This window comes from Emydura macquarii, unplaced genomic scaffold (genome assembly GCF_026122565.2).
Source record: "Emydura macquarii macquarii isolate MOO-44397 ecotype Brisbane River unplaced genomic scaffold, CSIRO-AGI_Emac_v2 contig_2417, whole genome shotgun sequence".
Taxonomy (NCBI): Eukaryota; Metazoa; Chordata; order Testudines; family Chelidae; genus Emydura; species Emydura macquarii.
This window is the reverse complement of record NW_027132554.1, coordinates 4372803-4385808: the sequence shown is the minus strand read 5'-3', so window position 1 is coordinate 4385808 and position 13006 is coordinate 4372803. Positions and strand designations below refer to the sequence as shown.

The 13006-nt window shown below is 54.5% G+C and overlaps 1 protein-coding gene across 1 annotated transcript; it reads right to left on the bottom strand.

Moving 5' to 3' along the window:
* Positions 1-2260: 2260 nt before the first annotated feature.
* LCN15 (lipocalin 15) lies at positions 2261-12562 on the bottom strand. Its single transcript, XM_067561435.1, has 7 exons — positions 12448-12562; positions 7444-7583; positions 6714-6784; positions 5434-5544; positions 4056-4157; positions 3821-3842; positions 2261-2429 (listed from the first exon to the last, which is right to left on the bottom strand). The coding sequence occupies exons 1-7, from the start codon at positions 12547-12549 to the stop codon at positions 2423-2425; spliced, it is 555 nt and encodes a 184-aa protein (XP_067417536.1). The 5' UTR covers positions 12550-12562; the 3' UTR covers positions 2261-2422.
* Between the last annotated feature and the right edge of the window lie 444 nt (positions 12563-13006).

Genomic DNA, 13006 nt, shown 5'->3' with positions numbered 1-13006 from the left:
TGGGTGACTTTTCTCTCTCTGTGCCCTGGCTGTCTCTGTACAATGGGGTAACAGCTCTGCCACAGGGGTTTGGTGTGGCTAAATATGCTCCGACTGTGGGGTGCGGGGACAATACAAGGACTGTAGATAGATATGTTTGAAATGAGGAAGCCAGGTGGGATGGGCGCAGGGGGTTTCTGCACAGAAGGGGATGGGGGAGGGGAGCTCAGCAGGGATGATGAGGTTGGGGGGCTATGGAGGGATGCCTGGGTGGGAAGGGAGTTGAATATAGTTTCCTGTAGTTCATCCTTTTCCGGCTCTGCAGGTGGGGTGTGAACCCGGTGTGTGAGCCTGGGGTGTGAACCCAGAGTGTCAGCCTGGGGCATGAGCTGGGGTGTGAGCTGGGGGTTGTGAATTGGGGTGTGAGCTCCTCCTCACCCAGCTTAGACTTTCCCTTTATCTTTTAACTCTTCTGGCTGCAGCCCCAGGCCCAATCCTGCCCCCATTGAAGGCAGGAGGAAATCTCCCCTTGCCCTCAGTGACACCAGGGCTGCATCAGCTGGCAGGGGGAAAGGGGGGGAAGGGACACTTGTTTTCCTCCTGTGCTGGCTTTCCCCACTCCCCACTGGCAGCCACTGGCTCTGCCTCTCCCAACATCTTTGTGTGTGCCTGAGGAGCTGAAGGTAGCCTGGGGTCCCCTTCCTGGCACCATGTTCAATAGCAGTGTGTTGTCCCATGCTGTTTCCACTCCCCCCCTCAGCTGGCCATTGGAGAAGGGGGATCCAGGGTCAGGCAGGCAGTGAGGATGCAAACAGGAAGCAGGAGCTGGGCAGGGTTGCAGACAGGACTCTGGGTGAGGGGCAGGGAGCTCTCAGGGATCAGGGCCATGCACTGAGGGAGGGAGGATGGGTGCAGCTGGTATTCTGGGGTCTGGGGAGGGGATGTAGGGGGGACACAAGGACTTTGCTGCAGGGGATGTATCTGTGTAATGAACCAGGTGCTGCCAGAAACGGCTGCTGTGTTGGGAGCTTTTCATCAGTGCTGTTGCTCTAACACAGCAGGTCTCAGACAGCCCTCCCAAAGGCAGCGTGGGAATGTGTTAAGGAAGGCGCCAGCTGTGGGCTTTTTTTTTTTTAAGAGCTCTGGGTGTCAACCTCGGGTGGCTTCTGCAGACTGGCTGTGCTCACCCGGGAAGCAGGGATAAAGGGGACAGCCAGAGCCCCGCTGCCCTGGGGCTGACAGCCAGAGCCCCACCAACTGAGCTCAGGCTTTCCTCCCCCCGGACCCCATTCCATCACTGGGAGGCAGCGCGGGTTCAGGCGCTCCTTCCCCCGCCCCCAATCCCTCAGCGGGAGGTGGCAAGGCTCTGGTTGTCAGCAGCAGGGCAGAAGGAAGGATGGCAATGGAGCACTAAGTCTGCTGTGACAAATGGTATTGACACATTGCCTCCCTTACGTCTGCGCTGCTGCTGGCATGGCGCTGCCCTCGGAGCTGGGCGTCCAGCCAGCAGCCACCGCTCTCCGCGCTGCCCTCAGAGCTGGGTGGCGGTGTGTGTACTTGCAGGGGGAGAGGCGTAACTGCAGACACAAAAAGGGAGGACCCGATCAAGTCAGTCTGAGCAGCACTGTTAACACAAACACAGTGCGCTTACTCTGGAGAGCCGTGGGCACCTCGGTAGCCATGGGCTGGGCCTGGGGAGCAAGGCATGGCACTCAGCAGGGGCAGGTGTGGGGGATTAGCTGCCTCTCCTCTGCTGGCAGGCTGGGGACAGTGACAGGCTCATGCTGTAGCCTCCTCCTGCTCCACAGCCACAGCCTTGCTGGGTGAGCTCAGCAACCTGTGGGGCAACTTGGCCACATGCCTTACCCTGCCCTGCTCCAGCCCCTACTGCTCCCAGATCAGCCCCATCCAGTCCCTCCCCCACATGCCTCCCAGGCCAGCCCTACCTGGCTCTGGTTCTCCTGGCTGATCAGAAGCCTGAGTTGGGATTAACCACAGTACGTTGGACTGAGGGTGGGGGGAGCCTGCTCCCCATTGTTCAGTCCACGGCTCTTGTGCATCTGTCTCTTGGACTGACCGACCTGCCCAGGGGATGTTTCCAAAGGCTATCTTCCACAGGGGGAAGAGGCCCCTTTAAGAGTGCCCCAGGGTGGGGGGTTCTCCCTGGCATCTGGAACCCAGAGCAGACTCCAGAGCCTCCCACGAGGTCCCCAGACAAACACTATGAGCTCAGGGGCAGTTTCTGAATCTATTTATTGGGCAGGGAGAGGAGAAATCCCCTCATGAAGCAGCGAGTCCTGCAGAGCCCAGATCCCGGGTTGCAGCAAGAGGGAGCAAATCACCGCAGAGGAGTGCAGGGTGAGACACAAAGCAGCATCTGCAGCATTGATTCGTCTGCCATGGTCAGAACCGGAGGGGGAGGAGCTGCAGCTGATGGGTCCAGTTAAGTGCTGTAAGACAGCAGCAGATGGAGACTGGTTATTAGCTGGCCGGGCAGGCTCAGGTCCGGCATAAGGGTTCGTTAGCCCAGCTGAGAAATCCCCTGGTGCTGGTTAGCTCAGACCCTCACATCACAGGCTGCAGTGATGTCAAACCACAGTCACCCATGACCAGCACAGGCCTTTCAGCCCCCAGTTACACCCCCCTGAGAGTGGAGCATGGCCCCCACGTCAGGCCGTAACCCCTGAGCCAGGCTGCAATGAGACTCCAGCTCCACAGCAGTGTGATCCGGTCCTGGATTTCCATGGCTGGAAGGGGGTGCAGAATCTCCCCCACCCCAGGCTCCTAATCATTCTGACACCTGGCACTTTTTATCTTTGGATTTCACCAGGCTCCACTGTGCCTGGGCCCCTAAACTCCTCCCTTATCCCAGGGAGGGCTCCTTCCAGCTGCTGAGCCAGCCATCACCCCCTGGGATTGTCCTGGGTCCACTCTCTGGGCACATGCTCTGCTGTGTCCATGGGATTACAGCCTCCTTTCTCCTCCAACCTGTGCCAGGCACTAGATGACCAGCGCTGGGGATCTGGCCTGCTCCTTGGGCCAGATCCTGGCCTGCTGGTGGAAATCAATGTCATGCCAGTGAAGACTACAGAGCTGGGGTTTTCCCTTTGCTTCCTGCATCCCGTTCTGTATCCAGAGGAGGGCTTGGAATAACCAGGCCAGAGGCAGCCCCATTCCTCACCCGACCCAAACCCACAGAAGCTGGGATAGTTTCCCAAGGAGAAGGGTGACTAGGAAGGCTGGGCACTAGGGGCAGCCAGAAATTATTCTCAGAACTGTTTTTTGCTGGAAAATTCATCTTTTGATTAAACAAAATTCCCCCCAAAAGTGCCTCTTCTGTGTGGAAAATTTCCATTTTTCGCCTGAAAATCAGACATTTCAGTTCAGAAATGCTGCTGCTGTGCCTCATGGGAGTTGTTGTCCGGGTGCCTCATGCATCCATTCTCCATTTTGAGCTGGGTTTCCCAGCTGGACTTCATCTTCCATGATGCACAGCCTCCCTTGACTGAGAGGAAAGACCGTGATGCATCATGGGAGATGCAGCCTGTAGAATACAGCGAGGGCATGAGGCACCGCAGTGGCATTTCAGGAACAAAGTATTTTAGTTTTCAATGTTTAGAACGTCTCTCTCCCACCCTCAGCCCTGTTCCCTCCCAGCTCTTCAGGCGCCTCTGCTGCAATGAGACGGGACATACAGTGAAGTCCCACTGATGGGCAGAGGACCGTCACGCCTGCTCCGCAGTCCCACGTATGGAGATCTGCATGTGAAGCAGGCCCCGTTCAATGCAGAGGCCAGCTGGAACCCACTGCAGGAACCTGGCGCAGTAACCAATGGACTCACCTGAGGGCCTTGGCACATAGACCTGTCAAAAGAAAGAGAGAGGTCTCAGTGTTGCAGGATCACCCTGCAGCTTCCTGATCCTCTAGTCAGCTAAGAAAAATATTGGAAGTACAAAAATGGAAAGAAGGACCGGAGCCCTGGTATGGTGTGTATTTTGTGACCAGTGCAACTGATTAGAGTCCAAGCCTGACAGTGCAGGTAGGAGAGAAATGAATCTGGTGCCGGTGACATTTACCTGACTTTGGCAGGACGACCAGCATGTTATCAGTGAGGCCCATGGGTGGGTAGAGCTCCTTCAATCTCTTCAGGGCCTCAGGGCTCACCTCCTGGGTTCTACCTGCAGCCAGAGATCAGGATTAAAGCCAAATCTTTCCAGCTCAACCCTAGCGAAAGCACCCGGCAGGGTTCCTTTGCAGCTGGATGGACAAACTGATGCGTGATCACACGATGACAGGCCATAGGCTGGGGAATGCTGGGTTAACGGAGAAGAACTGAGGAGATTGTGTGAATATGGGATCAGCTAGAATGGAGAGGGAATGTGCTCTGACTCGTTGTCTAGTCTGAGGCTGTGATGTACTGGACAGTGAAAACCCACATGATGGGCCCTGCTGCCAACAAAGCGGCAGGTTACAGGAGCCCGGGTATTCCAGCATTCACCTGGCAGTGGGAGAGCAATGGCACCACTGAAAACATGTCTGTTTGTATCACACACTTTGATTAGCTTGGGTTGTGCCAACGCGCCCTGGGGGCTGTGCCTGCGAGCGCTGAGGGGTGCGCCAGTGGCACTGTGCCTGCGTGCGCTGGGGTTGGCTCTCAGCAGTACTCTAGAGAAAGAGTTTGCTGGCAGCAATGTTTACAGAACAGCAAATGTTAGAGAACAGCCATGGAAACATCCAAGTTACGTTCAGGCCAGAAAAGAAAGAAATCTATGCAGCTTGTGTCCAGTCAAAGCTAGCCAACCTGGCTCAGATCTGTCTATCTCCAGACACCCCCTGTAGCCAGCCCCCATCACCGGAGGATCTGACCTCACCACGGGCACTGAGTACTTTTTTGAATGCTGAACACAACACACAGCTCATGTAAAAGGCAGACCAAGGTCTCTCCATGGAAATGGTTTATCAGCCAATTTCAAGTAGCGAGTGCAGCTGAGAAACACTGACTACTCCTGGGTCACTTGTGAGCAGAACTAAAGCTGCCTCTGTCCCCAGGGTTGGCTCAGTTCGCTTCTCTCTGTTCAAGAGCCACCTCTGCTAGACTAGTGGTTGTTGCTTGCCCTGGGGTGAGGCCTGGGGCCAGATTCGTTGCCTGGTCCAGCCGTTGTCCAAGATCAGCAGAAAAGGCGAATGGCCCCAGTGATGGGCAAACCTAGGTCTCCCAGATGAGCTCACATAATAAAATACACAGATGCTTCCGAAGGGGCCCGGGCGTTTCTGAGACAGGCACCTTAGTGCAGATGTCTTAGCAGTGATGCTGAACAGAGAGACAGGAACCCGGCCTCAACCAGGTGTGAGGGGACAGCTCAGCTGCTGGGAGCTTCTCATCTCCCATGGCTCATTTCAACACCATTTCCTCCCACAGTGTGTGAATCACGCACCCCTTCTCCCAGCACCTACTAAGCAGCTGCAGGGTGGTGCCTCTCTCCTCATCGCCCTGCTTGAAGGTGTACATGATGGCGTAGTGCTCGTAATCCGTCTCCATCACACGTAGGTCTCTTGTGCCCTTCTCTGCAAAAAGAAACCAGATGATGCCCAAAAGCGGCAGTGTCAGACCCCCCCCCCTTTCTTCCCCAAACACCACTTAACAGCTGCATGGGGGCAGTCTTGCCTAGTGGAGAGATTACTAACTGGGGCTCAGAAGACCTGGTTCTGCTGCCGGGTGAGCTTGGCCAAGTCAGTTTACCCATCTGTAAAAGGGGGATAATGATAGCGAGCTGCCCTGTAAAGATCTACTGTGGAAAAGGGCTACATAAGAGCTAGCTGAGTGCTGGTACTAGTGCTACACACATTTTGGATCAGTGCTTTGGCAATGGCTCTACTGGAGCTTCTCCACATAGTCCTGATAAACCTCTAACCCCCAGAGTAGCCCAGAGGGGGCATGTGCCATCGGCCAGCCCTGCCAGTGCCAATTTGTCCCACCTCACCTGTGCTGGATGACATGTGCTGAAACCAAGGAGATCACAGCTCTGTCTTATGGCTGCTGCTCCCATTGGCTCAGGCCAACCCGATGCAAAAGGATCCTCTGACATTGCTACTGGAAATGGCTAGACTGGCTTTGAAAATAAGCATGTGACCAGGTGCCTAGTTTGCCCGTGCAGTTGCTATGATTGAAGGCACAGATCCAGGAAGCTGCTGCAAATGGCTGGCTCTGGTCCTTTGCCTGGGCACGGCTCTAATTTGCACACACAGTTGTGGTAGCTGGGCGTGCCTGCCCCCAGTACTGACAACGTGAGCCATCCTGGGAACACAGCCTCCTGTCAGGTGATGGATCCAGCTTGGATAAAACAACATGGAAGCAATAATCATCAGCTGGGAGCAAAGGGATTGCTGGGCCTGGCCCCCACTGCCTGTGGTGGGCATGGGTCCTGTTCCTCGCCTCTCTATGTCTGACCATGAGAGAGTCGTCCCTGCAGCCCTTCAGGGTCCCTGAGTGCAGGGGAGCTCAGGTGGGACAGCACACCCTACAGCTCCCCCCAAGGCAGTGCAGTTGTGTGTCATGTCCAAACACACAGTGGGCGTGGCTCTGGGCACCATCTGGCCCTTGGCAATTGGTCCAGGAGCTCTTTGAAAATATACACATAATGAGCAGCAAAGTGAACCCACTGCCACTCAGCACACTTCGCTGAGTGCCCTGCCCCAGGATGGGCAGGACAGAGCGCACCAGCACCCAGACGTACGCGAATTGCTGTAGTGTCCCGGCTGCCCAGTTTTCTCAAAGAGCATCTCCATTTTCTTACAGCTATCCTGGCTGAAAACAACAAAGGACAAAACAAGTGCGTGTTAAACCAGAAACAGAGACACTCAGACCACCTGGCACCACCTGGGGAGTGGGCATGAGCCCATCCTAAGCCAGAGTGGGGACATGGCGTCACTGGGTGGGGTAAGCAGGTTCCAGTTGGGGGGAGGGGACATGGCATTGCTGGGGGTGGCATGAGCACATCCCAGACGGGTGGAGCGGACGTGCATCGCTGGCGGTGGGTGTGAGCCTGTCCCAGCCAGGGGAGGCGACATGGCGTCACTGGGTAGGAGGGGGGAAAGCCTGTGCTAGCTGTGGGAAAAGGATGTGGCATTGCTGGGGTGAACCTGTCCAGGCCAGGGGAGGGGACGGGGGTGGGTGTGAGCCCATCCTGAGCAGGGCGCAGCGAAATTTAGTGGAGATTTTCATTTGTGGAATTTCACTGTCCAAACTCCTGTTTGCTGGCAGAAGGATCCCCCTGGACCCTGTCCCGTGGGAGCTGATGTTGCAAACATAGTGACCCCCATGGTCCCCAGCCAGGAGAGCGCCCGATCATTTCAGCACCACAGGCCTCTGCCATGGAGCTGGCTGCCAGCCACTGTAGTCCCTGGTCCCAGCCACTAGGGGAGAGGGGGAGGCACTGGCTGGGCCAGCATGTTACACTCACTCACACGGGGTAGCCAACTTTCAAATTCAGGTTGCCCTCTGGTGTGAAGGTAATGATGGCTGCAGACGTCGTCATTGAGTCTTTCATTTTCTGGAAGATCGGGCAGTTCGACACCGCTGCCAGGATGTGCCACATCCCTGAGAACTGCAGAAAACCATTCTGGGTGAGAGCTTGGAAAAGAGACCCCACCCCGCTCCTGCCATCCACAGCCCTCAGCTCAGTGCACGGAACAGCCGGGAGCCTGCTCTCAGGAGCGGCGCCCAGAGTTCTCCTGCTCTTTGCTACGCATTGTGACAGTGCTGACCTAGCGCTTTTCTTCCAAAGCACTTTACACGGGAGGTCACAGCAGTATCTATTGTAACAATGGGGAAACTGAGGCACAGAGCATGAAAGTGATTTTCACAGGGTCACTCAGCAGCCGGTGGCAGAACCATGAAAAGTCCAGGTGTCCTGAGTCCCAGTGTGGGTGCTGTATCCACTAGGCATCACTGCCTCCCCATTGTAGCAAAGCTACTATTCTATCAGCTCCATTTGTGGTTGGCTGGGGTTACCACTTGTCATGTGACTTGTTGCTCTACATTTACATCAGCCACACGAGCCTGTGTCCAGCTGGTCTTTAGCACAGAAGCATATAAATGTGGGGCTGGCAGGGACCTCAAGTAGCCAGTCCAGCCCCCTGCGCTGAGCAGGACCAAGTAACCCTAGACCAGTCCTGGCAGGAGTTTGTCCCACCTGTTTCTAAAAACTTTCAGTGATGGGGATTCCACAAGCTCCCTGGGAAGCCTGTTCCACAGCTTAACTACCCCAAGAGTAGAAAGCTTTTCCTAATATCTAACTCAGCACTAAGGCTATGTCTATACTAGAACTTTTGTCAGTACAACTTATGTCACTCACGGTGTGAAAAAAACCTGCCCCGAGCAACATGAGTTCCACCAGCAGAGGCGCCGGTGGACAGCGCTGTGTCAGCAGGAGACTCTCTCCCATCAGCACAGAGCGGCTACAGGGGAGATCTTAGCGCAGCAAAGCTGCATCAGTACTGCTGTGCCACTGTAAACTCCAGTGTAGACGTGGCCTAAACCTCCCTTGCTGAAGATTGAGCCAATTATTTCTTGTCCTACCACCAGTGGACATGGAGAACTATTGATCACTGTCCTCTTTATAACAACCTTTAACATATTTGAAGACTGTTGGCAGGTCTGCTGTCAGTCTTCTGTTCTCAAGATTAAATGTGCTCAGTTTCTGTAACATTTCCTCATAGGGCAGGTTTTCTGAACCTTTCATCCAGCGTTGTTGCTCTGCTCGGGACTATCTCCAGTTTGCCCTCATCTTTCCTAAAGTCTGGCACCCAGAGTTGGACACAACTCTCCAGCTGAGACCTCTTCAATGCCCAGTAGAGCAGATCAATTACCTCCCCTGTCCTACATGTATGTCCTAAATGCCGCACTCTCCAAAGTCCCAGGAAAGGGCCCTACCCACTGGGCCATCTTTCCTCACTAACCTCACTCACCGAGCTCCCTAGGACAGGCAAAGGCTAGGTGAAAAAATTTGCTTGGTTCAGCAATTCTTTGCTCGGATTGCAGCCCAGCCAATAATCCTTGCTATTATTTATAGTCCAGTCATCCCTATAGATCCCAACCGAGATCCGGCCCCATTGTGCTAGGTGCTGCACAGACATGCAAGAAGAGACAGCGCCTGCCCCAAAGATCTTGCAATCTCAATACACAAGCTAGATCAGCAGAGGGAGAATGGAAAAATTATCAGTCCCATTGTACAGATGGAGAACTGAGGCTCAGAGAGACTAGTGACTTGCCTCAGGAAGAGCCAAGAGTCAAGTGAATCCAGGTCTCCTTAGCACCAGGCCAACGCTTTGATCACAGCATCTGCTTTCCTGAGCTTGGCTTCTGACTCTAGCTAGCGGAAGAGCATGTGACTTTTGGCTCTGATCTCAAATCTGAGGGAAAATGCTTCTGCTTGATGTGTTATAATGGGGAGTCATTATCACTGCTTTTTAACCTAAATGTCAACTCTTCCAGTGTCAGCCTCGCCTGCCGGGCAGTGGTGACGCTGGCAGAACAGTTGCCAGCTCCGGGGCCCACTGAACATGCATGGCTGGTCACCAGGCTGGTTCCCCGTGGTTAGTATTGTGAAAATAGATGGTAGCATTCTAAGAATGTGTTCAGTGTTTAGATTTGATGAAACGCTGGTAGGGTTCTGCATGTGTTAATCTTACTATAGTATCTGTATCCCATGGTACAAGTGAATAGTTAAGGGTTTGTTCTGTAACTGAAAACCAGTTTGCTAAGACTGTAAACCCCCAGTCAGGAGAGAAGGATTACCAAGTCTTGGTCTGCACTGAGGCAGCTCCTGGCAACCTAACTCAGTAACACACCAAAATTCAGCGCCCGCTGATGTCACTTGCCCACCACACCGACTGCAAGAGGCGCAGCACTTTGGTGGATGTGGCTAGATTGACGCAGTATCCGTGTAGACACTGCATCGCTTACATCGACTGTCGCTGCCTTTCGGAAGCTGTCCCACAATGCCCCACGCTGACAATTACATTGGTGCAAGCGATTCTGGTGAGGACGCACACCGCCAACACAAGGAGCCTAGTGCGGACAGGCAAAAGTGATTTAACTACTGCAGTGGCTGTACGTCAACATAACTTAGTGCGACTGAATTTGGTAGTGTAGCCTTGCCCCACGTGTGAAATGCTAGTGTGTCACAAGAGGCGGCATCTCTTCCCCAACCAAAGAAGGCCCAGAGACCCCAGATAAACCCTTGGGGAACATCAGTGGACAAAAGACTTTGTGGATTGATTCCCCCACAGCCACGAAGAGAGACATGCCAGTGGGCACGCCCCATCACAGTTTGAACTCTGGGGTAAGGGAATAAAAATGCCTGTTAAGAAGGAACTGTATCACTAATCTGCTTGGAGTTCGGAGCAGGCACGATTTCTAAGCATTAGCAAGAGATCACCAAGCAGCTTATTTTGGGTTAGCCTGAAAGGATATATAGCAGCTGCTATCATCTTTTGGAACCTATGACTGTAACTCATTTGTGTGCTTTAACCTTGCAAATAACTCTCTCTCGTTTGTTTTTCAGTTAATAAATCTTTATTTACTTTATTACAGGATCAGCTACAAGCATTGTCTTTGGTAAGAGACTGGGGGTACAATTGACCTGGGATAAGTGATGCGTCCTGTGGGTCTGGGAGGAACTTCCATACTGTTGTGATTTTTGGTGTAAGGGACCATCTATCACAAAGGCAAGCTAGACTGGAGTGTCCACATCAAGGCTATTATAGTGCTTGAGCAGTTCACACTTGCTATCTGGTAGGTGAACTCTAATTATAGAACATACAGACAATTTGGGGCTTGTGCCCCGCTTCTGAACAGTCTGCCCATGGTCGTGAGCCTCTCCAGACAGCTGGCCAGCGCTGTTTGGGAGTGAGGACAGAGGCTGGCCCTCTGCACAGGGGTGAATACCCCCAGCTCTTCCCAAGACATGCGAGTACTGGGGACCCACCAGGGAGCTCAGCCGAGTGACATCTCAATTCATTCGGGGGCCAGCTGAGAGCAGGGGCTGGCCAAAGACGCTACAGAGCACAGCCAGAGGGTGCAGCTCAAGCACTGTCCACAGCAGGTCCAGGCGAGCTCCCCTCAGCTCTGACCCAAGCTAGCATCCTGCTGAATGCAGCTGGCTTGGTGTGGGCTGTCTCCCCCCACAAGTGGGCTGACCTGCAAGTTGACGTCTCCGGAGAGCCCCAGCTATTTTCTGCTTTTTTCTTAAATCCACCACTTGACTGGGAAGAGAGGCTGGAAGGGGAGTGAAGTCCCAGGTGGGTCAGGCCCCCCAGAGAGCCTGTTCTTCCCCTGCAGCTGCAGGGTATTGCCATCAGGGAGATGGACTAGCCCACTCTACACAAGTGTCAGCCAGTCATCAGACATGCAGTGACGGCCATGCGGGAGCAGATCGAGCCACCGAGCTAGTGGTGAACGGCCTCCCCCCATTGGGCTACTGCCAGGCCTTGGCTTGCTCGCACTCCTCTCTCTGCAGCACTTTGCCCCTTGCTGAAGTGGTCCAGAAAGGATCTTTAATGTTTGATTCAGAAGACGCGCAGGGCACAAGGCTGGGAGTAGCTGCACGGTGCATCACGGTGCTTCACGGTGCATCAGCTCACCCTTACAGGGCCATAGCTGGGTCTCTGCCCTGGGGCTAGCTCAGAGGAAGGGGGGCTGGACACTGCCTAGGTCTCTGTCCACCCCCACCCCAGCTCCAGAGAGTCGAGGTAGCATCACACAGGGGCAGTGTGTTCTCCACATGGTGTCCCTGGGAGCCAGGACTGGAATGGACTGGCCTTGCCGATGCCCAGCCCTGCCCCACACTGGCAGAGCTGGGGGTGGGACAGGAATAACAGGGGGCCAAATCCAGAGGCCTTACTATGTTTTACTCAGTGCTTGCCTGGGAAACCATCACTGCAATCAATGGAGTTTGCCTAGAGTCCAGAGCTCAGGATTTGGCTAAGGGGTTCCAGGCCTGAGGAGCAAAGCTGCGGAAGGCCCAGGACTGGAATGACAGGGAGTTGCATGCCCAGAGTCTCTGGGGGAGCCTGGCCTAGGGTAGCAGGAGGTGCTGCAGATCGGGCTTGGGGGTATGGGAGGAGGGGCTGGGGATCTAGGGTGACCAGATAGCAAGTGTGAAAAATTGGGATGGAGGTGGGGTGTAATAGGCGCCTCTGTAAGACAAAGCCCTGACTAGTAGGACTGTCCCTATAAAATCAGGATATCTGGTCACCCTGTGGGAGTCCCAGGCAGCACCAGAAGAGGTGCTGCAGGCCATTCCGGAGGTATCTTGGCGGAGCTGCCTGTGAGCCAAGACTAGATCAGCCAAGGTGCTGCAGGCATAAGACACTGCAGCCTGGAGAGGCCTGCTCCATGACTCTGTGTCCACCCCAGTAACCGAAGCAGGGAGCCCCTCGGGTCACTCTGCCCATGGTGGGTCTTACCTTGTCAGCATCGAAGCCTGGTTGCACAGGAACCTCAGCCTGAGCCTGGAGCACACAGAGCAGAGCCAGCGTAAGGCTCAGCAGCATGGCCATTGTCCTCATGTCTGTCCCTCTCACTTCGCTGGGGAGTGCTGGCAAGTATGTGCCAGCTGCTGGGGGCACCTGACGTTATATGCCTGTGCAAAGGGCTGCCAGAAGGCAGGGCGCCAGCCACAATTCACGCCCAACCCATCCCACCGTTTACATAACGGGTTGTGCAACAGCAGCATGATATAACAATTTGGGGTATTCGGTGACAGACTTAGCTGGTTTCTGTCTAATTCCTGAGCCACGGCTGAAAAACGTGCTCTGCCAGACACCCAGCAAAGGAGATCCAGGTCGGCAGCTGAGCGTTGGGTTCGGAGTTGGCTTAGGCTCCACTGCACAGCTGGGTTGTGTTCAAACCAGGAAGCAACACAGAACCCTTTGTATCCAGGGGTGTCTGTGCCAATCGGTTTCTTTGTTGTTCCCCTGCTCTGAGCAAGCCCAGCTCTTCACAGAGTCAGACTAACTCACTGCT